This window comes from Folsomia candida, unplaced genomic scaffold (assembly GCF_002217175.1).
Source record: "Folsomia candida strain VU population unplaced genomic scaffold, ASM221717v1 Fcan01_Sc002, whole genome shotgun sequence".
NCBI lineage: Eukaryota > Metazoa > Arthropoda > Collembola > Entomobryomorpha > Isotomidae > Folsomia > Folsomia candida.
In genome coordinates, this window is record NW_019091194.1 from 8,727,373 (window position 1) to 8,753,534 (window position 26,162).

Sequence of the window (26,162 nt, forward strand, 5' to 3'; positions counted from 1 at the left end):
TATGCAGGTACCATCAACGTGTATAACTGGTATAAATAGATGTTCGCAAGACAGCCACCCCACTCACTTTGATTATCACCTCATCAGGTGTGGCCTAATCCTCAAGAATTATTCATTGTGCTTAAATAATACTTCATCATGAAGTATAATGCACTGTATTCTGTGCTCTTATTTGCCTCCGTGGCGGCCAAGTACCCCCCCAGCAGTGATATTGACCATGAAGAAGAATTCCAGTCTGCAGAACCCATTTACTATTTTTGCAAGTATGTACATATGCACGATTTACGTACATAAAAAACTTTGTTGGTATAATAATGTGTTGTAATAACAATTTCTTTGCTCAGGATCTCGAATAACCCGAGGTGGAGGTTATGGATCAGCCCCTGTGGAAATCCTTCCAGTTCCAGGTCCATCCTATTCCAATCAGCAAATTGACAGTTTACCAAATTATGGTGGACCTCAAATCGCCCCAATCAAGGAAGTCGAACACTACTCTCCTGGGGGTGGAGGATATGGAGGTGGTGCACCAATAAAAAAAGAACCTTACAAAGCTCCTGCTTACTCCGGGGGTAGTGGCTTCCCAGCCTCGAAACCTGTCGAAAGTGGTTATGGGGGGAGTGCCCCGGTTGGTCCCGCTCCTGGATACGGGGGGGCAGGGTTGCCACCCGGCTATGGAGGAGCATCAGCACCAATAAAACAAGAACAACCCTATGTCCCATCTGTACCAAACTATGGTGGCAGCGGAGGTCACAAACAGCCCTTCAATTACGGTTACAACAGTGGGTCAGGGATCTCATTTGGTCAGGGTTGGTCAAGTTCACCTCAGCAACAGCCACAGCAACAACCACATTATGGGGGTGGTGGAGGACAAGGATTCCAACAGAAGCAGCCCTTCAATCAAGGGGGGACAAGTGGGTATGGCGGCTCTCCCACCGGCCATGATTCCTACAGCAAACCACCCGTCGTTCAAGAAGGTTACGGCACACCCTTGGCTCCACCCGCTCAAAAGGCTCCAGGAGGTTATGGTCGGCGTCGCTGAAAAAAATCAATCTTGTAAAACTATTTATAATAATACTTTCAAACCATTCTTTTCCCAACAATGCAAATAAAAAACAATACTTCATTACTTTTGTGACCTCTTTGACCGATTATTATGCAGGAAAAGTCTAAGCATTGCATATGCACATCACCAGCAGAGTCCAATAGGGCATTTACGAAACGCATGTATTTATGAATGCATGAAATAAATAGAACACACTGATATTGACAACAGCTCTGTGCCCTTTGGACCGTTATATAATGATTGGATAATGGATTTGGGAAGGTTCAGAGGCGTGGCTCGATTCGAAAAGTATTGTATCGTTACAGTAATATTATCGTGTCTCCCAAATAAATGTAGAGGCAGATCGCAGATGAACAAAGTCCAATGTCCAACCTGAGTTGTATTGTATTCTTATGATGTAAATATGAAGTAAGGGGTTGTATTTTGAGCGAGTATACAAACACCGGCTGGGTTGTATACACAATTTTTGCATTTATATTTCTGGCAGAATTTTGCATAACTTGATATTTTGGAAATCATTGGTAAGTGTGTACAAGTTGTGGGTTGAAATAGATAAATACATGCAATACTACTTCGACTCTTATATAGTTTGTATTTACTTCAATCAACTAAAAACAGTTAATTCTTTCGTACGTTTATAATTGGTTAAGCAAACCACTACTACTGCCAATTTTTGTCAACTTGTTCCCTCCTACGACATGTATTATCCGTTCCATTCATAGTATTTTTATCATCACGCGATATAGTAACTTTTATGCCCATAATACGTATCATCAATCAATCGACCAATTGAGCTGAAGCTGAAGTGAATTTAACTTTGGATGATATGTATATTTTTTGTGTATTTTTACAGGAAGGTTTATACACATCTTCATTATTTATCAGTTTAATTCGATTCAAGTTTAACAGTTGGTATCCAGGAATAAGATCGCCATGAGTAGGACAAATGCTGTTCGCCAGCTGCTTGGGTACAGAAGTTGGAAGTCAATGACAAAATTGTTTACCAGCTACAGTTAATTTTATAAACAAATTTTCGTTTTGTTTTTCAGGAAGAAAATACTGTGTTCGGTACAAGTAAATAAGGGATTCGCAACCTGCTCCCGATTAGCATTTCCATCAATTAATACCACAAGGACTTATCCTGACCCAAGTCGACGCCTTGCTCTACTTGCTCAAAATCAGGTTCGGCCTTTTATGGCGACCTCTCAACGCCTCTCGTCGGAGCAATTTCAAGAAGCTGTCAAGAATTTGGGTTCAGTAAAGGACGCTGATAATTCAACCAAATTGAAATTGTATGCCTTGTACAAACAGACAACTGTTGGAAAAAACAACACCAAGAAACCTGGCATGCTAGATATCGTTGGAAAGGCAAAGTGGGGTAATTGATAATAAGTTATCAGATAGATGTGTGATGTGTGGTATGCTAAGTAAATAATACTTTTTTGTTACTAAAATTCTCTTAGACGCTTGGAATTCTCTGGGAGATATGACTCAGGTAGAGAAACTGACTGCGTAAATGTTCCGAATCAGTAATTAGTATATAATAGCATATAATTCTGATGTTACAGGGCGAGGCAGAAAAAAACTATATTGATATTGTCAATGAAATGTTGGGACAGTCGTCTAAAAAGGCTGAGCCAAAATCAGAAGAATTTGATGGTCTTTTGGTAACGATTAAAGGTGGTATCAAGACCATCACCCTCAACAGACCAGCCAAGAAGAATGCTCTGAACATGGAGGTAAATAGATTTTACAAATAATACTTACCATCTCTTCTCGCAAGAACAAGATACATAATTCGACTTGCTGATTGGTATGTTGATGTAGATGTACGAAAAGATAGCTGCGGCTTTGAGAGACTCAAACGACGATGATGCGGTGAATATTGTGGTACTAACTGGATCTGGGGATTACTTTTGCAGTGGCAATGATTTAGCCAATTTTATGAATGTAACGGATCCATTAGCGATGGCAAAGGAGGCGAAAGAGTTTTTACAGTATATATACATTCATTATTCAACTTTTTTCAATTTGATCCTTCAAAACATAAAAATTATTATATTTTTCTATAGGAAATACGTCGCAGCATACATAGATTTGAAGAAACCATTAATAGCATTGATAAATGGCCCCGCTGTAGGCATCGCCGTTACAGTCCTAGGACTTTGCGATGCAGTATTTTCTACTGATAAGGTATTTATTTGTCATAGTTAGCATATAACATCTTGAGAGTGGCTAATATACTTTCACCATATAAATGCATATCTATACATGTAGGCAACATTTACGACACCATTTAGTTCTTTGGGCCAATCTCCGGAGGGTGTTTAATTTATGCAATTCCATTTAAAAATTCCTTGATTAAAAATTTTTATTTTATTTTCAAAAGGTTGCTCGTCATATATTTTTCCACGTGTAATGGGATACGCTAAAGTATGATATTCGAAAGTTTAAACATGTTGGTCATGTATGTATAATGTGGTTATTAATTTTCCCAGGCAAGCGAGCTTTTATTCTTCAATCAAAAATTCACTGCGAGACAGGCTGAGGAATGTGGTTTAATTACGCAAGTGTTCCCCAACGATAGACTTCAAGCCGAGGCGTGGAAGCGCATCAATGACATGGCAGAGCTCCCCGTTAAGGTAATCCCAATAGAGAATAGAATGTGTATTACACACATACTACGCAACTTACATAATAAGATTTATTTATTTTATTTGTGCTTGTAGTCATTGATCTTCTCAAAAGAATTAGTTCGAGGAAGAGAACGACAATTACTTCATGAAGTGAATCGAATGGAGTGCGAGCGTTTGCAAGAGCGTTGGACAAGCGAAGATTGTATGAATGCGATCATGAAATTTTTCTCCAAGAAATCTAAAATGTAAAACCTCGGATATGTATGATTGAGTATAATTTATAACTAATTAAACAAAAAACACAGATATAAACATAAATTATTGCAAAAAATTGCATAGTGCAGGCAACATCGTAAGGTTGCTTGAGTTTATGTTGTCAATTGTAAAAGTTGGACTACCACATTCATTTTTCATCTTAAATCAAGGTTCCTGTCCCAAGGTCTTGTTGCGTGGTTGAAGTACAGGCTTCTACATTTTTTTCTTTTGACTTGTTTTATTTCACAAACAAGGATTAACATGGCCCTTGTGAGATTTAGTTATCGACAGGGCATGACTCACTTCAGCATACATATGTAACTACATAATATCAATACTGATATGTATACATATGTATGTATCTATAGTCTACGTACAATAATCCATGCGTCAGTTCTGCAAATTTATACCCATTTTATCAGCTAGGTTTTCTTATTGTCTGGATTAATAATTATTAGAAGGAAAATGCATCATGAAACAAGTTTCACGTTCACTTTTTTAACTTTTCTTACATTTCGCAGTTCATGCTTTGTGAGCTTGCTAGAGGGAAGAGGATGATAATAATTACTATTAATTGTTTATATTCGCACATGTAAAACGTAAAAGTTATATTCCAAGAAGCTTGAAATACTTGGGTCTCTAATGGAAGGAACATGCAATCCTAATGAAATAGATACATACATGCTGTACAATGCAGACGCAATAAAATCTGATCATTTAGTCACTGTATCTTTAGTTTACGTAGGTTCTTTTTTAGGATCTTTTTGACCACGTATTACACTGCGCAGGTTGCTTTTTTTATCTCTGCGATCTTGCAATTCATGTTGGATTTGTTTCTGGTATCGTCAATCCATACATATAATTCTTATAATTCCTAAAAATTATGAAACTTGGAAATTCAATTTATTTCATGCAATTAGTCTTTACATTGTTAATATTTCTCATCAATTTGTTAACAATCGCTGATGGAAAAACATGGCAAGAAGATTTGACCCTCACGGGCAACGAAAAGGAGATTTTGGATAAGGTTGGTCAATATATAGCGTTTTATTTGTTTGACATATATGTGCCCATATGCATTTAATTCTCAAATGATATATTACTAATTTCAAACCAAGTTCAGGGCACACGTGAAAGATAGGTTGCCTCATGACTATATGAAAGAAGATGTGTACTTAATTCGATGGTTGAGAGGTTAGTTGAAATTGACAATGAGAATATAAAATTCTTAAAATAAGTAATGGAGTTTCTCAATTCTAATGACTTTTCTCTGACAGCAAGATATTTTAACATACCAGATGCTGAGAGATTTTTGATGGAGGTAATTAACTCAAACTATTTTAAATGTAAAACATTATAACTTAATAACATTAATGCCGTACTTTAATAAAGCATTTAAAATGGCGAAGAGATAATAATATGGACACGATTTTCGAGGAAGACTGGTCAGACTATGATACTGAATACAAGTATCACTTGGAAAGCAGAGACAAGGAAGGAAAACCAGGTTCGACAAATGCATACAATTATATTATATTCCATACTTGATGGATGCATAAATTACAATAAGTTTCAAGTAGTGTTGTACGTGTCGGTGAGAAATTGGGACTTAAGGAAAGCAGCCCTCACTGGACGGCGTGACAGATTTAATCGCTTTGTTGACAAAACCCTTGAAGAAGCGTGTGGCCTGGTTCAAGAATTGGGGGAAAAGTACAAAAACGTATCTCAAGGAATATTTATTCTAAACATCGATGGGTTTAACCTTGTTCAGCACGGTTGTCTGCAATGTATTAATCTAGTACTTTTCAACAATTGACTCAATCTTGATATCAGTTTTACATTATCATTGATAATCCAGGCATTAGCTCTCTATTGAGAATCATTGTGAGCTATGAAGCCCATCATCCTGGATGTGCGGACAAATTCATTTTCGTGAACCGTAAGAACTGCACAACTGAATAAACTATTGTATAGTTAGAAGTACTTAGCTTGCCCTATAATAAGAATTTTTGATATAATTTTGCACCAATTGTGCAGAATACATAAGAGGACAACATTAATTGATACATAATTTTGTTCCCCCAATTCTTTTCCCCCGTTACCGATTGTCTGATACCAATAGTGCTATTTACGGGGGGCGATTCCTATTGAGTTGTCATCAATTGATGACATGGCGCTACACAGGACGAACTAATAAGACAATTAATTAGTTAAAATTTGCAAAACTAACTCCACTAACAGTGCCTGAAGCCGCGAGACCGGTGTTGGCCGCAGCGAGGACCGTGTTCCACCCCGACACGAACCGGGCCCTCCAGGTCTATGGTACGAACCGGCGGAGGTGGGAGAAGGTGCTGAGGGAGTATTTTCACCCAGACCAACTCCCTGAGGAACTCGGGGGGACCAAGATTTATTCGGGGACTGACACTGATGATGATCTTAAGTTCTGAGACTACGCATATTCATTTCGAATTGTATGCAATTCATGTGTGCCTTAATATTGATTTATAGTGAATAAAAGTACGTTTTAAAACTGTAAAAAATTAAATAATAAGTAAAATACGTCAAACTTCGAATTGGTCATTTACTTATCCTTAGTTGAGACTTGTATGATTTTGATGTTGCATGAATAGCTACAAATTCATGAATCTCATTCCAAGCAAGCTTTTGACTGGTCCTGAGGTATAGCCGGCTTCCACAAACACGAGCCGGACGATGAAGTTCATCAAACTTGCTCACAAATTGACCTTCATGTGACAGCAGACTGGTTGTCACACTCACACCACTTGGGATTTAATCAGGTAATAATGTTAAGAATAACATATATAAAATTGTTTTATCAAATGGTGGTCAATTAGTTAGAGTACTTAAGTTAGAGAGGAGAGATCCAAATGACTTTTATTAATTGCATACAAATCAAATGTACTGATAAATGGATTTTCTTCACTTGAGACTTGAGGGGGCGTTTCTGTTGACATCAAATGTTTAGACGAATTGGTGGGGACATTCTCACAAGACACATTCTTATTAGGTAATTCATCCTTCTACTTATTACGTTTGATTCATTGATTGATAGATTGATTTAATATTTATAACATATCATAACATCAAGCTTGATTTTTAAAGCTATTGTTACGTTTGACGCTACAATTAATCAATGTTAAATGCATTATGACTTTATACTTATACGACAATTTTGTACTTGATTGATTTTAATTTGTTTTAATAGTCATTGCATCTGGCTGGGCATTAGTTAAACTGTAATAGAATATGATGGTTTTTGGAGTGGAATTTCTGAAAATCTTGTTGAACGAGTCAAACTCCTTTTATCACATGATAAGTATGATATGTATTTTATCTTTGCTGGGCAACAACCAGCATGTTATTATGCCTACCAGAGTGAAATTTGATAACATGGTTGTTGTTCATTGTGGTGTGATAGTTTAGTTTGGACACGATAACAAATCATAAATATATCATACATTATGAATTGTTTGTACAATAATATAACAAGTTGGTTATGTCATTCTTGTAATTAGGGAGACTCCCACACGTCTTCTTATCGAGTTGAGAACAACAGTGTCAAAGTCGACTGTTCGATCTTATACCAGCCATTTCAGTAGACGCTCAGTTGAATTTCAGGAGCCGCAGGGAACTCTGACTTCTCCTTGTTTTGGAAACTCGTTCAGGACAATGACCACCTTTCCAAAATGGGGAAGGCGAGTTTAAAAAATAATATTGTTCTATACTCCAAGATGCTACAAGCTACATATTTAAATATTTATTTGTTGATCTGTCATAACTTCAGGTTGCCAACCCCCGTGAGTCATTCGGCCAAATTGGACAGCTCTGATTATGACAGCGTGGTTGTTGTAGCGTCAGATATTAACGATGTCAAAAAGCTCTCTGAACCACTGTTCTCGGTTCTGCAAAAACTTGCTTCCGTGAGTGCTGCAATTATTGAAATGTAATTTTGCAGCTCGTAATAGATGCCAAATTATTTTAAATTGTGATTACAGGTCGACAGTGCTTTAGATAGCAATGGTGCAGTTACGTATGTTGATTTACCAGCAAAACGGATGGTTTATGCTCCAACGGGAAAGGTTATACTTTGGTTGTAATGAAAATGTCAATAAATATGGTTGATTGGCGAATAAATTAATGTTGATTATCGATTTTAGGTCGACCGTGATTACGATGATGTTAGGCGCTTTGGAGAAGGTTAGTGAATACAATTGCAGAGAAACAGAGAAATATATTATATACATTTTTAACCCACTCTGTATATTTCTTTTATACTACGCAACAATGTATTTAATACCGTATTCTGACATTTTGTCTTATTTAATTGCAGCTGCGGAGAAAGGAATCAAGCGGTACATGTTTACGAAATGCCGAATTTTTTTAAAAGTATTACATTGCTATATTTTTATGCAGAGCCGTGTCTTCCGGGTCTTATAAACCATTGCTTGTCGTCCTGCCATGCCCAAAGTTCAAGAACGCTACTTTGGTCTCCATTCTTGGAGCTTTCCAAGGACTCTATGTTCCGCTACAATATCGCGAAGCCGTGCCTGAGAAGGCGACAAAGTGTAATGAGCTTGGCATCTATGGAACGGACTCTGACCGAACCAATAAGCTAATCGCTTTGGCTTGTGCACTGGAAAGTGGACGGTAATTTTTTGAAACCAAATTAATCGCAGTCAAACAATATTACTACAAATAAATTTGAATCCAGATTTATTGCTCGTGATATTGGTGGTGGTGATCCAGAGCGAATGGCACCTCCTCGGGTGGCCGAATACGTCCAAAAAGCATTCCAAGGTTCAGCTGTGACTGTTGAGATTGTTTCCGATCGCAAAGTGTTCGAAAAGGAATATCCACTGTTTGCTGCCGTGGACCGAGCGGCTCATGGTATGATTTATTGACGACTCTGACATCTCTCGTACAAAATTTGATTACGTTGATCATATTATTTCTAGTTGTTGAGCGTCATCGAGGTCAACTGATCTTCTTGAAATATGAAGGAGAAGGACCGATAACGAAGACCATTATGCCCGTCGGGAAAGGTACATACATTGCCATTTTTAAAATTAACATTTTGTACCACAATATAATAAGTTTGTACATAACCGATTCGTTCACAGGAATCACCTACGATACTGGTGGTGCTGATATCAAAGCGGGAGGAGTTATGGCAGGAATGAGCCGCGACAAATGGTAGGTTTCTATTTTCCAATACAAGTTTAATATTTTAAACCTGATGATAGATTTAAAAATGTACTTTAATTAATATTGGGTCTTTTTTAGTGGTTCAGCTGCTGTGGCTGGATTCTTCCAGGTGTTGGCAAGTCTCCGTCCAAAAGGAATTAAAGCCATCGGAATTATGGCCGTTGCAAGAAACAGTGTTGGGGAGGACTGTTATGTTTCTGATGAAGTGATCACTTCGCGCTCAGGATTGCGTATTAGGATTGGAAATACGGTTTAAACAAAATAATACACTTTTTCCAATGTATAAATAAATAATGTATATTTTTATAGAATAAATATAATAAACCTTTTAGGATGCAGAGGGCCGAATGGTCATGGCGGACCCACTGTGCAAGATGCGAGAGATGGCAGTGCATGAGATAAATCCACATTTGATGACGATTGCGACCCTCACTGGGCACGCTTGTCTTGCTGTTGGAAATTACACAGTAGACACCATGGATTTTTCTTGATCAACTCAATTTAATACTTAACAATTTACAAAATTTATCATGATTCGTTTCCATTAATCAATGTCAAAATTTATGTTAAAATCTAGGCCATAATGGATAATGGACCCTCCGGACAAGCAGACTTTGCTAGAAAAATCCAGGCAGCTGGACTTGAGCTTGGTGATTGCATCGAAATCAGCACCCTCCGTCGCGATGATTATGATTTTATTCGAGGTACATAAATTAATGCAAATCACAGTAGTCATCTTTTAAATTACAGAGAAAATTCAACTCCAACAAAAAACGTATAATAATTAATTACAGTTGGTGTTGCTGACGGAGAAGACATCTTGCAGGTAATAAAATATACAAGTTTAATTTGGTACATTAAAATAGTACCTACATGCATACGTCGTAATACGAAAGTGTGAACGATAAACGTCATAGTAAACTATGGATGAACGAGAATGTACGTACTGAAAGAAGCATGCAAATATGACAAAACTAGGCAAATCTCTGTAAAAATTGTTCATCATCATTATCCGTAATATTCAATCATTAGTTCATTTGACAAGAAGTATAAAAAATTGTAAGATGCAGCTGGTGTCCTACTTGCGATATTTACGCTCTCTCTAATCTAGCGGAAGAACTGTTTGTATGATATCTACGTATGTATACGCGCTGAAAAATGTATACATAATTTTATACAGTAAAATTCATGACCCATTGGTTTTTGCAGTGCAACAATGCTCCGAGTAGTCGTACCCCAAGAGGTATGTATCTAAGTAATTAAGATTGTTTATCATAATTTTAAATTGTCCATGTTTTTTATTTTCAGGTCACCAATTTCCTGGAGCTTTCTTGGCCGAGACCAGTGGTATATCGAAAGTATGTTGTGTACATTGTCCAAACTAAATATATAGCACAATTTGTTGAAGCCATATTATATTTTATTCCTTGTATTAATTTTTGCAGCATGGACTTTCCAGCGACAAGCCAATCAAATATTCACATATCGACATTGCTGGTGCCGCTGGAGACCTGCCAAATAATCCGACCGGCGCACCCATTCTTGCTTTGGCTAGCTACTTCCTCGAAGATTATGTCAAGGTCTAATGCAGCAAATGCAATTGCTCATTCATGAATTTTTTTGATGTTTTGGAAATGGTTTGGTTTTGGATGATAGCTTAATAAATCTGGTTAATAGCTAATTAAAATGAAAATGAGATGTATTGAGTAAATCATTATACATTTATTACTGCATCATTTTTTAGAATCAAGTTTACAAATAACCGCTGTAACTTCAATTTCCATGAGAAATTCTTTTCGTACAAGCTTGTTTACTTCGACCAAGGTGCACGCTGGCCTGATTACTCGAAAAACTTCTGCATGAGCCTTCGAAATAGTTTCAAATTTTGAAATATCGGTAGTGTACATCCTGGTTCTGATAACGTCGTTCATGCAACTGCCAGCTTCTTCCAATGCCTTTGAAATTTTCTCTAAAATGAATTTAGTCTGCGTATAGCAGTCCTGACCAACAACTTCGTTCTGCTCGTTGACTGCAACCGTCCCTGAGACCTCAACAAGGTCCCCAACACGAACTGCACGAGAATATCCGCAAAGTTTTTCCCATTCACTTCCGCTGGAGATTAGTATTCTCGCCATCCTTTGGTCTCAGTAAAGTCTGCAATGAGGTAAATAGATCGGTGGTAAATTTACGTATTTTTTTTTTGAAATTCTGCAGCACAATAAAATTTTAGTCAGTGTATCGTCGTAACTTACAATGGAATTTCTGATATTATTTTCTAATATAACTTGATTGAAAGGTTTATATTAAATTAACTTTTGATCGGTACAGCATCAAAGTTGATTCAATGATTTCCAACCAATTTATCAAGCCAATATGTGCCCATCATCCGATGATGTGCAGGTAGTTATTGATAGTATGTACTGAGCCGCACATGTATGTAAATACTAAATACATATATTATGTAAGCAACTGCAATGAATTCAATCTCAAGAACCATGCCAGGAGGATTACGATTCGTAATTCTATCATGCCTACAACGTATAAATGAATGTGCATATTTAGTATGCAAATTAATCACTCAACTGTGTTAGGTACATAATCATAATTTATTATATGTTTAATGTTTATAGAAACACAAGGTTAAGTAGTATCAGTCCAATATAGGGGAAAAATCCTTTCCTAATTCCTTGTCATGAAATCATCTATTTGCCTCTATAATTTAATTCCGTAATTTAAATTCGCGTAGCCTTTTTGAAACTGGGAGACCGAAGTTTTTCCCACGTGGTCATTCTTCTTCCAGTCGTGCTTCCAGCAGGGTCTCGTTTCTCGGCAATGCCTAGCACGTGTAAGACAAATTGCATTAATCTATAAGTAAGTTCCTCATTCATATTCATTCACTCACTCGTACATACATATTCTTATTTTGGATACTATATAATTGATATGATAACTTGGGCAGACGAACAAAATAGATGTGTCTTACAGGCAAAGAGTTGGTCACGGTTCTGAGCGTCGAGGATTCGGTTGGTGGGATCGTCTCCGGCGGCGACGGGGCGGAGAAGGCAACGACCGGAGGGGGTGCAGCCAGAATTGCAGAGGGTGCGTTGTCGCCGAGAGCGGAGGGTGTTGCAGAAGAGGGGACAGGTCGTGGAGACACAATGGGCTGGCACGGCACGCTCACAGAATTCTGTAGCATCCCCAATGGTCATCCCACCCGAGATAGCTTGACCCTCCACGACATCCTGCCTTCCTGAAAAGGTACAACCAGTAGGGACGTGGTATTGTGTTTTAGAAATAAGAATAAGGCAGTCAAATAATGGGAATTCATACACTTTGAATATAATACCTGTGAGGAGGACCACACCAAATAGAAGAAATAAAGATGCCTTCATATCAATGTGCTTAATGGTAGGAAACTTTTGCACTGGAAATACAGATTGCAGCCTGTTTGGAGTACAAATAAGCTGAGATTGAGAATTATTGCTTCATATAACTCGATGACCTTTATATATGCCTCTGGATAAAAACCTATGATTCAAATGATGAATAATATCATTCGAAGAAGTGTTTACTTCTTTTTCGGCTGGTGGAAAAGATTTCTTCAGCCGTTTATGCTTACATAAGCATGCTACATAAATACATACATGTAAAAGTCATTATAAAATAACTTGTTTTATATTAACTAAGTTAAGTACAATTATTATTGGGCAAGATTAATGATTAATGATCTTACTGTCCAGTTGTTAGGTCATTCTGAGGAAGTGATTACGATACATGAGTCCAGTTTACATTAACGTTGTACATATATGTATGTATTTACTATATTTATTTTAGTAGTATACTTGTGAGAGGTCTTATGTACATGTAAATCTTGTGTGCATATTTAGGAAATTTTCCTCGACCTGTAAACTTGAATCCCAGTTACATACATATTATAACTTGAGTCCTACGTGGGTATTTATTTATGACACATTTCTTGGATAATACAACTCACCAACCTTGATGATAATTGGCTAATCAATTAACAATAAAAACAATAATTCTATAGCTATGCATTATTTTAGTCATCTAGTACATTTCATATTAGATTAAGGATAACAAAAGGGAAGTGTTGCAAATCATGTGAAAACACTTTTGCCTACGGACGTACTAAACGAACCGAGTCAGATTATGAGACTTGTAAGATTGTACAAGTTCCTTTATGCAGAAACTTTGAAATAGTAACGGGAAATCGTCCAAACATATGTACCAAGTGTTGCGAGATACCAGAATGCGTAAATTATTACTTTTGTCACGCTATAGATTTGACTTTGCTTGGTAATGTAAAATTATATACATCAGATTTAAAGTTTTTGTAAGAAATTTATTACAGACCACGAATTTAGTAGTACAATTTCTTTAATGTTAAATCTCGAATTGAACAATAAATCATTTTCATTCCATTCAATGGAAGATAATGTATCGTTAATATCAGAAGCTTCTAACGAGTCTGTGGACAACCAACTTCCACAAAGACATTACGTAGACCGAGGAACAAATACTGAAGGTAAAATCAATATTGACAAAGTTTTAATGTGGTACCGTTAACAATGATTTATAAACATATATTTTTTGCATCAATGTAGATACATTTCGGTTGGTCCCGTTCGAAATTGATCACTGGGCGAGTAAATGCAGCAAATTTGCCGATGAATTTCAAAATAGTCGGTCATTCGAAGATGCGCAAATGAATATTTCCGAGCTAGAGGAGAGCCTGGATGAATATCTTAAATTTCGTTATTCCGACGAAGAGACGTTGAGAGTCGACATTTTGCTGTATGTAATTCTTGCGAACATTATCGATGGATTGGATGCAAATAGTCACATTTATACTAATGAGGTACATATTCATACATAGAGTACCACCAAATTTATATTTTCTAGTACTTATTGACTCGCAATATACATAAATTTCCAGGTGCCGTCCGTCTCAAAAATTTTGACAAAATGTCTTTTAACTTCCGGTCAACTCGGCCGGTACGGATTCCAATCGTTTAAACAATCAATGAAAGCCATTCGCTTTCTCATAGATTTCTACAAAAATCGTAAATTAGAACCTCAAAAAGTACCAATTGTACTCTGGCAATCTGTGAAAAAGGTGGGTGAAAAAGGGACAACTCCATATCCAATCTTATATCCAGCAGAATTTCGATTTCACCTCGACGTATGTCCTGATACTGAAAGTTGCAAAACTGTCCGACTTGATTTTGGAACTATCTCCACCACTCCAATTGTGCTAAGACATTGCACGTCAACGCTAGAAATAGTGGAAGCACTTAAATGTTTACCAAATCAGAATTTAGATTTTGGTTGTGACCATATCCAACCCAAGTTGGAGTTGAGAAATGCCCCTTCATCCTCCATTGACCAACAACGCTCAACAAAGCTTGCGGATATTGGACTGCAGCAAATGATAATTTGCGACATTGATTTAGGCCTTTCTTCGGACAAATTACTCATCTCGGACATTGTACAAGGTCAACCCCAATATTCAAAGTCTTTTCAGCAATTTCAAGTAAACTGTAGTGGTTCGGTCGTTATAAGGTTTAAAAGCAGATATTTTGAGAGCGTTACTGCGGATCGAGCAAACTTTTATATTCTTGGGACAAAACAATACTACGAAAAACATTCTCAAATTCTTCTCGTGGACGTTAAAAATAAAAATGTGGAATTATGTGATAGTGATCAACACTGGTTGGTGGCTGATTTACAAGGGAAAAAAGTTCAAGATGCAGAAAAAATTGAGGACATTAAAGGTTTTAAATGGGATCTCAAGTTTGGTTCTTGCAAAGCAGGGTGTTGGACAAATTCAGAAATTCACTTTGTGGATTCACTAACTCTCCTTCCTCTGCTTGAAGATTGTTCAATTTCTTTTGAAGACCATGTTTGTCCAACTGACACTAATTTACGACCAAAATGTCCTGATTGCAAATTAGTAGACGGTCTTACTATAATTTCTGTTGATCAAGTTTTCGACTCTGGAAGTGTTCAAATTAATGTTAAGCTAGACTTGAAAAGATTAGGACTCGTCAATACCGATGGTACTTCAATTGGTAGTGTTAAAACTGGAAAATTCGCCCTGTTCAAGTTCGCCCTTTCCATTCCATTGGAGATTAGGGGACTATTGATGGAATTGCAGAAAGAAAGTACCCTTCGAAACAAACGAGAAGTTCCCGTTGGCATATTTAACCAAGAAGATTTTAAGGAAATAACGAAATTATGGGAAGATCATAAAGATTATTATTATGCTGTTTGGTATGCATCCTGACGAATATAATACATAAAAATATTTATGAATGTACACATTTTGAATGGTATTGTAATTGTCAGATTTATTCCTGCTTGTCATGTGCTGTGATTTGATAGGTATTTATTAATTATTTATGATGTTACATTGATTGCCAGTATTTTTTACTCATATTTGTAATATATATTTACTGATTCTAAACGAACATATTTTTACGTTTCTGTACTACGTATGTATTCAAAAAAGCAATTGCATTATGATATTTATAAATATGCGTAGTATGCAACAAAATTTCCAAGAATAAAATATTTTACAAAATATATACGATCCGAATTACTTTTTGGGAATCTTTGCATTGATTTTGGGAGTCAACTTCTTATTAATGCTGGAAACCTTTTTGGTCACTTTAATCGCTTGAGAAGTTGAATCTGCCAACTTCTTACTGATTTGATACTCACTCGTATTGTCCACGGATAAAATTGCTCTTCCTGCCGCTGGAGATGGACTGCGACTCCCTGGTTGTGACTTACTTGATGCCGTAAATGTGTCCAAACTGGTTGTCGCTCTTGACCTCGAAGTTGACAGCGCTTCAGCTGCATCATATACGTACCCCCAAGATTAGAAACATTAAATTCAAAAATTTCCATTCACTCTTTGCTACCTCTTTTCCGATTTTCCACCTTTATCCTCAACATGTCTCGTTTATAATCAATCTCCTCGATACCAGTCATGGGTTGAAAAGCAATCATCACTTGTTGTCTCGATATGAGTTCTCTGTCATACTATCAAATGTATGTAATTAAAGAACAAGATCCTTCAAAAGGTTAATAAAATTTCAAATTTAAAAACTGACCTCAAATGATCTTACAATGTATTTTCTTTCGTATATGGGATCTCGAGACAAAACGTGACTGTCTTTCCGACTTTTACGGTTTCCTCCTTTTGAATTTCCGTTGTAGTTATCACCACGACTTTTGTCAACATTTGGGCTTGGACTTAGTCCATTAATTCCAAATTGTTCAGTAGAATCCTCAGCATGATCAATGGTAATTGAAATGTTGGGTTTATTCTTGTTTGGGCTGGGGCTACGATTTCTACTTTGCATACCGTTTGATCGCTGAACTGGCAGCAATTTATCCGTCTTACCAAGTGCCGAATCTCCTCCGGTAAAAAATACTGAATTTACATTACCAGGACTGGGAGGGAGAGGAGATGAGTTTTTAATGGTTTGAGAATTGGCCATTTATGTAATTTTAGTAGACAATGCTATTGTTCTATAATTTAATCGATGAGGTTGAAAATAAAATCAAGTCAGCGATCGTAACTATATTGATAAACTAACTTGCAACGACTTCCAAGGTGCACATAAATACTTGACATAAATAGGTCAAGTGGTGACCTATTTTGCAAGCTCTTTTGGTGTGACTGCGGATACGATGCGATGTTGCATTGCCCTTTATTCAATTTGTTTCACTTTGCCTCATAAGTTCCAGCTCATTCTGTGTCTTTTATATGTATTTCGTTGAGACAGGTACAAATTAATGCTTCGAGGAACACCGACAATATCATTTCTCTGGGTGTTTGGTCGATGACATTTCTTCCTTTTTTATGTCCTTAACATAATTTTGCCATTTCTTTGTTATCTTTGACGAATGATTAATAGATATGTTTGATGCTTGCACTTCAAACAAATGTGTGTCTATCCTAGAGAAATGGAATTTCACCAAAGTATGTGTATACCATATTGCATAAATACATACGTGTGCATGTAGATGAGACATTTACGAGTCTCATAGTATTTAGATACGAGTATGAGTGATAAGAATTTAGAGCTTATCGTTTTGCAGGGTTGTTGAAGGTATTAAAACAACAATATCTATAAATTTAAGTACTTTAACACCGAGTATCAGTATTTTTGTGACATTTATTTATTTATAAGCTTTCACTTGTGCAAGTCAAGGACGAAAAAAAGTAATGGAATTGTTATTCATTTCTGTTTTGCATTTCAAAATACATTCTTCGATAACCTACATTATCAGACAAAAATGATTGATGGGGTAAGAATCTTTACATGCATCAAGATCAAGATAAATCCAAACGTTATCATCGACCTGTTTACCCGTTTCGTTTTCATCAGTTTAATTGTTCAACACAATTATTTTGCATTGACATCGGAAAGTATAATTAAAACTTCAAGTATTTAAACAAAAATTAAAATGGCTGCTAGTTTAGCAGGCATTAAACCTTTGCTTAATTGGCTCGCTTATTGTTGTATCGCCTTGGGATTAGTAACCTCCGTACAGGGTGCTCAAGAATGGGACAACTTTCGACCCAAATTGCATTACAGTGTGCAGCTAAACTGGCTAAACGACCCGAATGGCTTGGTATTTGTGAATGGAGAATACCACATGTACTACCAATACCATCCAGGTAGCTCGGTGCCAGGCCCGAAATCCTGGGCGCATACAATTTCCAGAGACTTTGTCACATGGTCAGATCTTCCCACAGCGCTCGAACCTGATGAGTTAGGTTGGACGAAAGACAATTTCTTCCACTTTTTCACAACCTAGCGGATTTATTACTTTAATTTGTTATCGAATTTTAGGAGATATTTGGAGTGGAAGCTCGATCGTCGATTTCACCAACTCCTCAGGTTTTCAAACAAACGTGGATGTTTATCCAATTGTTGCCGTATTTACCCATGCTGGTCAGAGTCAACAGCAGAGTATTGCTTATAGTAATGACTGGGGAAGAACGTTTACAAAATTTGCACAAAACCCTGTTATTCCAAACCCAGGTATACTATTTGGATGGTTAAATTTGAAGTCCATCCATTAATAAATGATGCTCATTGTTTAACCTTAGGAAAACAGGACTTTAGAGACCCTAAAGTTATCTGGTATAATGATGAGTCCTGGATTCTAGTATTAGCTGCAGGTGTCAGAATAAAGCCATCTTTTATGATACTTAATTTTATAATCCAAAAATTAACTAGTTATGAATCTAAATTCCTTGAAAAAAGCAATTTTCTAATTACTAAATTAATTCAATGCAGAAATCTCAATTGTAAATAATATTCTCAAACAAATAAATCTCTACTCTGTAGGCGACCGAGTAGAGTTTTACATTTCTCAAGATTTGAAGAACTGGTCGTTATCAAGCGACTTTGGAGCAGATCCAGATCAAGGACTAAAAGGAGTCTGGGAATGTCCAGATATATTTCCCCTCGAGTTCGATGGGGAAACTGTATGGGTACTTTTGGTCAGCAATGGGGGTGGAGGTATCAATAAATATGAAACAAATACAACCAAACAAAATGAACTTACATATTTATGCCAATCAATGTTTTACTTTTTATGTACAAGGTCCCAATGGTGGCTCAAATACGCAATACTTTGTCGGCACTTTTGACGGCACTACATTCTCCAGCCCTCAAATTGATCCTTTATTTATGGATTCTGGAGTAGATAACTATGCTTCAATTTCCTTTTTCAACGAACCGAGGGGCAGACGAGTAATCATTGGCTGGATGACAAACCTGATGTATGCCAACGATATTCCGACGGGAGATTGGAGAGGACAAATGACAATGGCCAGAGAAGTAAGACTAGCAAAGAATTCCGGTAATGCTCTTAGGTTGAGGTCCCTCGTCGTGGATGAAATTGTAGAAAAATTGGTGGATCCGAATCAGGAAATTTCAGTCGGCATAACAGGAATCGCCCCTGACACTACCATGTATCTCACAGATTCAGTGCCCTGGAATAACTCATTAATGCATCTTAATTTGTTTATCGACGTTGGAGGACTATGCCAAGGATGCAGTTTATCTATTTGTTTTTTGAATTCGAAAGAGCAGGAAATTTGCTCAGGTCAGTAAATACACATATTTATAGCGACTGTGGGGCAAGAGCTCTACAGTGATTCATGAGTGCCTAACCTTTTAAAATATTTCACACTTAATTCAAATCAATTACTTAATTGGATAAAAATGTGATGTTTTTAATTTGTTTGAAGGATACGACCATGGCCGAGAACGGCCCTTGTTTCTGGACCGGGAGAGAAGTGGTAGGACAGATTTTAATCCATCCTTTTCCAGACGATTATCTGCAATTCGAGAAATTCCGTTGGATGGTGCAAACAACATCTTACAGTTCGAAGCTTTCCTTGATCTTGTCGCAATTGAAGTGTTTTTTGACGGAGGAATGACACCAATGACGTCACTTTTCTACCCAGAAGAGCCTTACACTTTTGTGGAGATTCGGCATCACGCTCTAGGAAATATAAATAGTAGATTGTCAATTGCGTCGGGTTCTGTATTTCAGGGGATGAAGAGTATGTACGAAGTATAATGAGAATTTTGTTTGTATTTAAATAAGTCGAACATTAGTAATAATTAGTGATTAGTAAAAATATGTATTACCAATGTCTGAATGAAATATATATTTTTTCCGGTTATTAATATTTACGTATTGAAAAGGCATGCGAGTAATAAACATTTTTGCATAAGCATGGAATTTCGGTTATACAATTAATTGGCAATAAGATATCTTGTCTGGAAAACACATTGGCACTGTCTTGCGTGTGGGTGAGATTTAACGAGTCGAAAAGATAAGGAAAAACGCAGAATTAAATTATTTCATCTCACAATTATTAGAGATCTTACATAAAAACTACTTATCTGCAGTCATATTTCTAAAAAAATTGTGTGAAGTAAATTTTCATTTTGGTATTCCCTCACGAATATAAATGCAGTCAATATTTGGTCAGTCAAATTGGTGTTCATATCAAACTAGTTAGAATTTGGATAAATATGTATGCAAAAGTATATGTAAAATTGCTAAACGAAATGCAGAATATGGACAAAACTATGCATTCAATATTTTTAAGCTGCTTGGAGTCATTATTCATAGTAAGCTGAAAATTACTAGTTTTAGTACTTTAGTAGTAATTTACTCGTAGTAGAATGAAAAAAACAATACCAGGACGACAGTATGAAACGAAGCAGACTCAAGGAATCATGGCCGATGGTACATACACGCAGACATTTTTTGCGAGAAATAAGATTGAGAAGCTCGTTACTCAATATGATTGCGTCAATCATGCTTAGTCAACGCATGCACTTGAAATTACGAAATTGTTGGATAACGAGTTTGTTTTATTAGGCATGAGTACTCGTGAATGCTACAATATTAGTCGAAGAGTGCACTTGATGGAACCAAGGTGTCGTCGAGTACAGTTGTCAAGATCATTGTCGTATCTATCTTGTTTGGAAGCAAGTGCTTTTAATAACAGTACATATTTTCGACCAGCCTTGTACATAAGCATATATACATACATATTTAGAATGGGGGAGATAACGGAGAGTGAGCAACTTGTGTTAGTCAAGGTGAATTACATATCTATTATTATGCATCGTCCGTTTTAAAAAAACTGTAAAGTTATTAATTTAGTTTAAAGAAAATTTGTCGGACCTGGATCTTGTAAACAACAATTTTCTCTCTGATATCCAGCTCATTCGCTGGCTAAGAGGTAAATATCAGCACTTGCTTTGTAAATATTAACACAATATGCATCCAGTATGATATGCTAGTTAGAAAGCAATGATACACATGTCGAACTCTTAATTTTCATGCAGCAAGGGATCTCGATGTGAAGCGTGCTGAGCATATGCTTAGAAATGTAAGTCATCCATATGCAGAGTTTCGAAGCGTATTGTATTTCATGTTATATTTGTAAATATGAAATACATAATATATGTAAATGTATATGTATGGAAATAGACTTTGGCTTGGCGTGAGAAGAATGACATCAAAAATTGTCTGAACCAAACTATCCCAGAATCAGTTCGAGCAGAATTTCCAGTTGAGACCGTGGGATACGATAGAGAAGGGAACCTCTTAGGTTACATTTCTATTTTTTTAATACTTTTTGTGTACACAATTCTTGCATGTCTGAAAATCAATAACTTTACAATACATTTTCATAGTTTATATTCCGTTCGGAAAAATGGACATGAAGAAAGGTATTTTAGAATCGGAAATTCATCATGCAATTTGTCCAGATTCATCTGAATCTGGACAAATTAAATTACTTATATACTTTTATGTATTTTTCACAAATACACAAAGGCTTGAGAGAAGTGGGGAAAGAAGGTAGCAACAATATGCGAAATTACTATTTGGAAACAATTTTTGGAGCCATATTGAATAAGAATCCAAAGAACAAGATGCAACGTGCCTCCCTGATTGTCGACTTCAAAGGACTGACATATATGCAGTTTGCAAGCTTGGAGGGTATAAAGGAATATTTAGTAATTCGCCAATTTAGTATCTTTACATATATTTATTTTTTTAAATAGTTTTTGAGTATCTCATGACAAGCATTCAGATTTTCGAGCAGCACTACCCTGAACTTCTTAGCACCGGATTTGCAATCAACAGTACGTATCAATTATTATTTTTATTTCAAACATCTGCGAAATTTGACTTAACAGAAATAAATATACACCCAAAATAAAATATATTTATTAGCACCAAGTGTCTGGAATATGCTGTGGACTATGTTAAAACCTATGTTGCATCAGAAAACTCAAGATAAAGTTGTGATTACGGGATCTGATCCACAAGTTATAACAGAAGTTCTTGAAAAATATATTTCGAAGGATCAGTTTCCTGAAAAATATGGAGGCTATGTCAAATTGCAATATCCGGTAATTTTCTCACGAATAACAATAACTATCATTCCTACCGAGTTCAACTCACATTTTTGCAGGAGCCTGTAACTATAAACAAGGACGACAACCAGAATGACCAACCAACATTGCCTCCACCCAGCAAATCTTTCTTTAAAAGTATAATTGGCAATTTTAAAAGCTGATGTTGAGAAATTCAATCATTTTCTTATCAATCATTTATCAATTCAATTTCCGTATACTGAATTTTAATAATGTAAATATTTAGATAATCTATTTCGTGATTGTGTACATAATTCTCTAATATTTATTCGCATTTTAGTCAATTTGAACAATGTGAGTGAAAAATATTAAACGGGATTTATGTATGTGAAGAGTTTTATGTACGCCTTTATATTTGTATCCGCTTCTGCTTCATCGTCTATTGCTACTGCACAATTTGAATATTTCGATGAGTGATGATAACCTAAATAAGAGTCATGATAATTATTAACTGAAGACGTTATATATACTTTACCATACTATTGTGTACTATGAATACTAATAATACCTGAGATGTCCCCATGTTTGGTACGGCAGCTACATAGCTTTCTAAATTTGACGGTGGTATGTTCGTTACAACAGGATTTCCATTGGCGTCCTGTGTTTGCACTTGAGTGATAAAAGGTCGTCTATCAAAGGGGTATCCTGTATTATGCATGTCATTATTAGAATATGCATGTATCAAAATCTGCATATGGATAATGCGGGTACATGAAAAAATTATGATTTCGATTTTTTGCTACGTATTACCTAGAGGCTTTGCATCTGGGTACGGTTGTCCAAGAATGCCGCAGTGAATGTGGGAAGGGATACACTGTCCAAACTGAGATTGGCTTGTCCCTTGGACAAAGTCCGTGTCCGCATTCGTAATCATGACGAAAAGATCAAAAGCCATTCCTTCCTCCGTACCTTTGGGGAGGAGAAGATGATGCGGAAAACCACACTCACAATTGACTGCTCCCGTTCGTCCATTTATAACATCTTGTCGCAGTTGTTGAACAGATGATTGCTAAAAATGAGAATATACAGTCTTGGCATAGCGCAATCTTTGCTACATATCAATTTTCAGGCGTGCTTGAATTATTTGCTTTAAAACACGATGCTGTAAATCAAACGAAAGCTTACCCAAGGAACCGTAAGGGTTGAATCAATTGACCTGCGGGTAATCATGTTTGCACCAGGTTGAACTATAGTCATAATTAAAATCCCAAGTTCAAATTTTCTGAAATTTCTTAAAAATACCAATTAAGCTATACTCACTACTCACGAGGCTGTATGAAAGAATCCATTGTAAAGAAAAGCCCCCTCTGTTCATTAAAAGTGTAACGTTCTTGAGAGGCCAAAGACTTGTAGCGAGGAGCCATGAAAATGCGGACGAATCCGTTTGTCACTCGATTTCGGTTATTATCCTAGAATTTATTGAATGAAAATAAATAATATTTTATTTACAATAATATGTATATTGATATGATTTGTGCATACCACTTGAATTTGATATGTGAACTCCTCATGGTCCAAGTGTTTGGCACAGACACTGATGGTCGGGGCCCCGTTGACGTTATTGGGATTAAAATCTAAACCTCCTTGCAAGTTAAATTGACGACGATTCCAAAAGGTGCCCAATCTATTTGGAGATGATTGAGCAGCAGCCGATTGAACAGCGACGGAATTTATTCGGACTCCATCAAAAATGAGGGGGTAGTCGCCCTATTCGTAAAAAAAGTAAAATACTATTCGAGTTTTACAATCAATAGATATTAAGTAAAACGCTAAGTACATAATCTTACAGTAGAGAGAACATAAGGAGGCAAGAAAGTATTTTTGTACGCTGAGAATAGATTATCAACGCCCTTGTGTATTCTGTAGAATATCATGTCACGCATCGCAGTCGCGCTGTGTGCCATTACGCCAAGTGAACCCTTTAAGATTGAAAAATATGTAAGTCAATTGATTTGACCTGATGGTCAGTCATGGTCAAGATGTAAAAGAACGCACCGCTGGAAAATTTCCTAAGATGCTTGCAATAACAAAATGTCCATCATTATGAAGACCCGGTTGGCCATAATATGTCGGATTTATAGAAAACACCGAAGCTTCAAACATATCACCAAGAATGTTAATGTTATCCGCATTCGATAATGGGACGAATCGTCCATTCTTGAAGAAAAATAAGGAAGACAATCAGAATTCTGTGGCATTATTTCGTACAAGAAATTAAAATGAATGACTTACGACATTTACACTTCCCGTGGTCAGCAAGTCAACAATTCGTTGGCGATATGTAGCAAGGTTTTGAAGGCGCGTTCCTACATCTCGGTTGAGGGTATTGGCCTGTGTATGTATTTATATTTGAGGTTTAGAATAAAAGAACGGTCATAGGATTTTACAATGAAAAATATTAAATCTCATTTTGCTTTACATACATTAAGTTGAACATTTGCTGGTCTCGGTGCCCAAAATTGTGAGGAAATTGCATCGGTTAAGTGGGGGTTATAGCCTTCTGCTAAAACAGAGTTCCAATCCAGGAAAAGTGGAGCTGGTTCCACAGGAGTTAATCCATTTGCTAGTCTCTCAGTTGAATATCTTGCAATATTTAAAAACATAGTGAGCACTAAATTAAGATTAATACAAACATTTATGCATTTCAAATTTCACACCGAGCGAGTAGGTCATGGTGAACCATGTAAAACAATTCTCCTCTTCTGGAGATGGGTTGTCCAGACGAGGTTGGGAAGATCAAATGCCACACAAAGTGATGTGCATTTAGTTGAATGTCTTCCCGAAAGTACCAAAGTGCATTATCAGGTCCATTATCCCGACCCACCGTTTCATCCAAAGTTACACATTGCTGCAGAAAAATGAGAATTTATAAAACATAACGATTGGTTCGTGGGACACGTTTTACGGTCAGGAAATAAATATGTAGCTGACCTGTGAAGATACAGATGGTTGTGGTTGAGGTTGGACAAATTGCTGAGGAAATTGTTGTTGGGGTTGAGGGGGCTGCCGCTGAGGAAATTGTTGTCTCTGCCACCATGGAGCAAACTGACGCTTTTGTCTCGATTGTTGAACCCCATTTTGCACGGTGACCTGGTCCTTGGCCGCTTTCAGAACGACATCGGGAAAAAATTAGGAAGGAAATAAGTCTATTGCGCTGGGTCTTTGTATGCGTAGTGTATTTGGAGAACCACGGGTTTGGGCTTTGATGAAAGCAGCATACCAAACATGAGGATGTACTTCCGGCCTAGATTTTGTAAACTGCGAAAACTCCAAAAGAGAGTCGAGATCCCTTTGATCTATATTATGTGGCATAAACTAATTAAAATCACCACATAAATATTTAATATTCTACATGGTTTTACTTATCAAGTACCTTGAAATAGATTAGTCAAGTCTTCTACAGCACTACGATGTTCAGGATTGAAACTGGCGAACAGACCACGTGGATGGCATTTTTTTGCAATTTCTGTCAGATTATTTCATATGTTTGTCCAAAAATGTTAAAATTTGGCGATTGTGGTACATTGGGATCCCATTTATTCCACGGCATTGTAAATACGTCAAAATAATTTTGGAAGAATTTTGGGAAATTAATGGGAGAAACGGACTGCCCATCTTGCATTTGACTGTGTGCATTTTCAAAAATAATGCATGTAATGAAGCAAAAATGCACAAGACGATTCATTTCAGTGGAATAAAAAGTGCATGCAAGCTAATATCCCAAATGAAGTATCTAAAACATTTCTCTCCAAATTTAACGTACTTCCTTTTCAATTGGGTTCCAATCGCCTTGAAAGTTACTTATAAATTAAATTTGATGAATGAGTTCATTGTTTCTGAGCAGGATATGTTCGTATAATGTGCATATTAAGTATATCCAGTCAGTTTCAACAATGGCAGAATTTAATATGTAATTTCCTCGCATAATGCAGTTCATGACGTTTTGTTGAACTAAATAAGATC

General features: G+C 36.6%; 11 protein-coding genes across 15 annotated transcripts; 7 read left to right on the forward strand and 4 right to left on the reverse strand.

Moving 5' to 3' along the window:
* Positions 1–45: 45 nt before the first annotated feature.
* Positions 46–1,126, forward strand: LOC110844352 (glycine-rich cell wall structural protein 1.0). The gene is made up of 2 exons (XM_022090531.2): positions 46–263; positions 345–1,126. Exons 1-2 carry the CDS (start codon positions 149–151, stop codon positions 1,037–1,039), a joined length of 810 nt encoding a protein of 269 aa, XP_021946223.1. The 5' UTR covers positions 46–148; the 3' UTR covers positions 1,040–1,126.
* A 310-nt stretch (positions 1,127–1,436) lies between these two features.
* Positions 1,437–4,070, forward strand: LOC110843008 (enoyl-CoA delta isomerase 2). The gene is made up of 11 exons (XM_022088910.2): positions 1,437–1,584; positions 1,917–2,031; positions 2,113–2,441; positions 2,527–2,558; positions 2,632–2,802; positions 2,891–3,060; positions 3,136–3,256; positions 3,341–3,386; positions 3,453–3,496; positions 3,562–3,705; positions 3,793–4,070. The coding sequence occupies exons 2-11, from the start codon at positions 1,997–1,999 to the stop codon at positions 3,946–3,948; spliced, it is 1,248 nt and encodes a 415-aa protein (XP_021944602.1). The 5' UTR covers positions 1,437–1,584; positions 1,917–1,996; the 3' UTR covers positions 3,949–4,070.
* Positions 4,071–4,803: 733 nt separating this feature from the next.
* Positions 4,804–6,502, forward strand: LOC110845089 (SEC14-like protein 2). Of its 3 annotated transcripts, none has more exons than XM_022091448.2 (7): positions 4,804–4,981; positions 5,073–5,148; positions 5,232–5,275; positions 5,347–5,461; positions 5,535–5,741; positions 5,813–5,893; positions 6,196–6,502. In XM_022091448.2, exons 1-7 carry the CDS (start codon positions 4,838–4,840, stop codon positions 6,399–6,401), a joined length of 873 nt encoding a protein of 290 aa, XP_021947140.2. In that variant the 5' UTR covers positions 4,804–4,837; the 3' UTR covers positions 6,402–6,502. The 3 variants fall into 3 exon arrangements, with proteins under 3 accessions (XP_021947140.2, XP_035704319.1, XP_035704320.1); XM_035848426.1 differs by having other exon boundaries at positions 6,077–6,336; XM_035848427.1 differs by having other exon boundaries at positions 4,846–4,981; positions 5,078–5,148.
* Positions 6,503–6,609: 107 nt separating this feature from the next.
* Positions 6,610–10,876, forward strand: LOC110842945 (putative aminopeptidase W07G4.4). 2 transcript variants are annotated; one of them, XM_022088823.2, is made up of 18 exons: positions 6,642–6,752; positions 6,904–6,982; positions 7,491–7,670; positions 7,760–7,895; positions 7,971–8,054; positions 8,133–8,172; positions 8,306–8,327; positions 8,389–8,622; positions 8,687–8,862; positions 8,931–9,017; positions 9,096–9,168; positions 9,259–9,430; positions 9,513–9,647; positions 9,758–9,884; positions 9,975–10,006; positions 10,390–10,423; positions 10,489–10,538; positions 10,626–10,876. In XM_022088823.2, the coding sequence occupies exons 2-18, from the start codon at positions 6,933–6,935 to the stop codon at positions 10,764–10,766; spliced, it is 1,773 nt and encodes a 590-aa protein (XP_021944515.1). In that variant the 5' UTR covers positions 6,642–6,752; positions 6,904–6,932; the 3' UTR covers positions 10,767–10,876. The 2 variants fall into 2 exon arrangements, with proteins under 2 accessions (XP_021944516.1, XP_021944515.1); XM_022088824.2 differs by lacking the exon at positions 6,904–6,982 and having other exon boundaries at positions 6,610–6,752.
* A 37-nt stretch (positions 10,877–10,913) lies between these two features.
* Positions 10,914–11,315, reverse strand: LOC110843359 (uncharacterized protein SCO2049). The gene has a single exon (XM_022089322.1). The coding sequence runs from the start codon at positions 11,313–11,315 to the stop codon at positions 10,914–10,916; it is 402 nt and encodes a 133-aa protein (XP_021945014.1).
* A 452-nt stretch (positions 11,316–11,767) lies between these two features.
* Positions 11,768–12,662, reverse strand: LOC110842946. The gene is made up of 3 exons (XM_022088825.2): positions 12,527–12,662; positions 12,164–12,430; positions 11,768–12,016 (listed from the first exon to the last, which is right to left on the reverse strand). The coding sequence occupies exons 1-3, from the start codon at positions 12,570–12,572 to the stop codon at positions 11,913–11,915; spliced, it is 417 nt and encodes a 138-aa protein (XP_021944517.1). The 5' UTR covers positions 12,573–12,662; the 3' UTR covers positions 11,768–11,912.
* A 110-nt stretch (positions 12,663–12,772) lies between these two features.
* On the forward strand, positions 12,773–15,786 carry LOC118434595. The gene is made up of 3 exons (XM_035848425.1): positions 12,773–13,726; positions 13,806–14,059; positions 14,138–15,786. The coding sequence occupies exons 1-3, from the start codon at positions 13,582–13,584 to the stop codon at positions 15,485–15,487; spliced, it is 1,749 nt and encodes a 582-aa protein (XP_035704318.1). The 5' UTR covers positions 12,773–13,581; the 3' UTR covers positions 15,488–15,786.
* On the reverse strand, positions 15,559–16,896 carry LOC110843360. 2 transcript variants are annotated; one of them, XM_035848428.1, is made up of 3 exons: positions 16,335–16,896; positions 16,128–16,248; positions 15,559–16,059 (listed from the first exon to the last, which is right to left on the reverse strand). In XM_035848428.1, exons 1-3 carry the CDS (start codon positions 16,707–16,709, stop codon positions 15,800–15,802), a joined length of 756 nt encoding a protein of 251 aa, XP_035704321.1. In that variant the 5' UTR covers positions 16,710–16,896; the 3' UTR covers positions 15,559–15,799. The 2 variants fall into 2 exon arrangements, with proteins under 2 accessions (XP_035704321.1, XP_021945015.1); XM_022089323.2 differs by having other exon boundaries at positions 16,320–16,888.
* A 543-nt stretch (positions 16,897–17,439) lies between these two features.
* On the forward strand, positions 17,440–19,931 carry LOC110844530 (levanase). The gene is made up of 6 exons (XM_022090751.2): positions 17,440–17,995; positions 18,072–18,263; positions 18,332–18,403; positions 18,573–18,746; positions 18,832–19,335; positions 19,481–19,931. The coding sequence occupies exons 1-6, from the start codon at positions 17,683–17,685 to the stop codon at positions 19,813–19,815; spliced, it is 1,590 nt and encodes a 529-aa protein (XP_021946443.1). The 5' UTR covers positions 17,440–17,682; the 3' UTR covers positions 19,816–19,931.
* Positions 19,932–20,652: 721 nt separating this feature from the next.
* On the forward strand, positions 20,653–22,533 carry LOC110844617 (SEC14-like protein 2). The gene is made up of 9 exons (XM_022090862.2): positions 20,653–20,852; positions 20,917–20,995; positions 21,102–21,145; positions 21,247–21,367; positions 21,453–21,488; positions 21,595–21,759; positions 21,825–21,905; positions 21,997–22,175; positions 22,238–22,533. Exons 1-9 carry the CDS (start codon positions 20,676–20,678, stop codon positions 22,340–22,342), a joined length of 987 nt encoding a protein of 328 aa, XP_021946554.1. The 5' UTR covers positions 20,653–20,675; the 3' UTR covers positions 22,343–22,533.
* Positions 22,434–25,328, reverse strand: LOC110843361 (phenoloxidase subunit 1; the record flags this gene model as incomplete). The annotated part of the gene is made up of 11 exons (XM_035847251.1): positions 22,434–22,844; positions 22,950–23,208; positions 23,325–23,386; positions 23,467–23,608; positions 23,682–23,906; positions 23,987–24,118; positions 24,195–24,356; positions 24,432–24,530; positions 24,623–24,782; positions 24,857–25,047; positions 25,131–25,328. Coding segments are annotated over 11 exons (1,815 nt in total), but the record flags the coding sequence as incomplete, so codon positions are not given.
* Between the last annotated feature and the right edge of the window lie 834 nt (positions 25,329–26,162).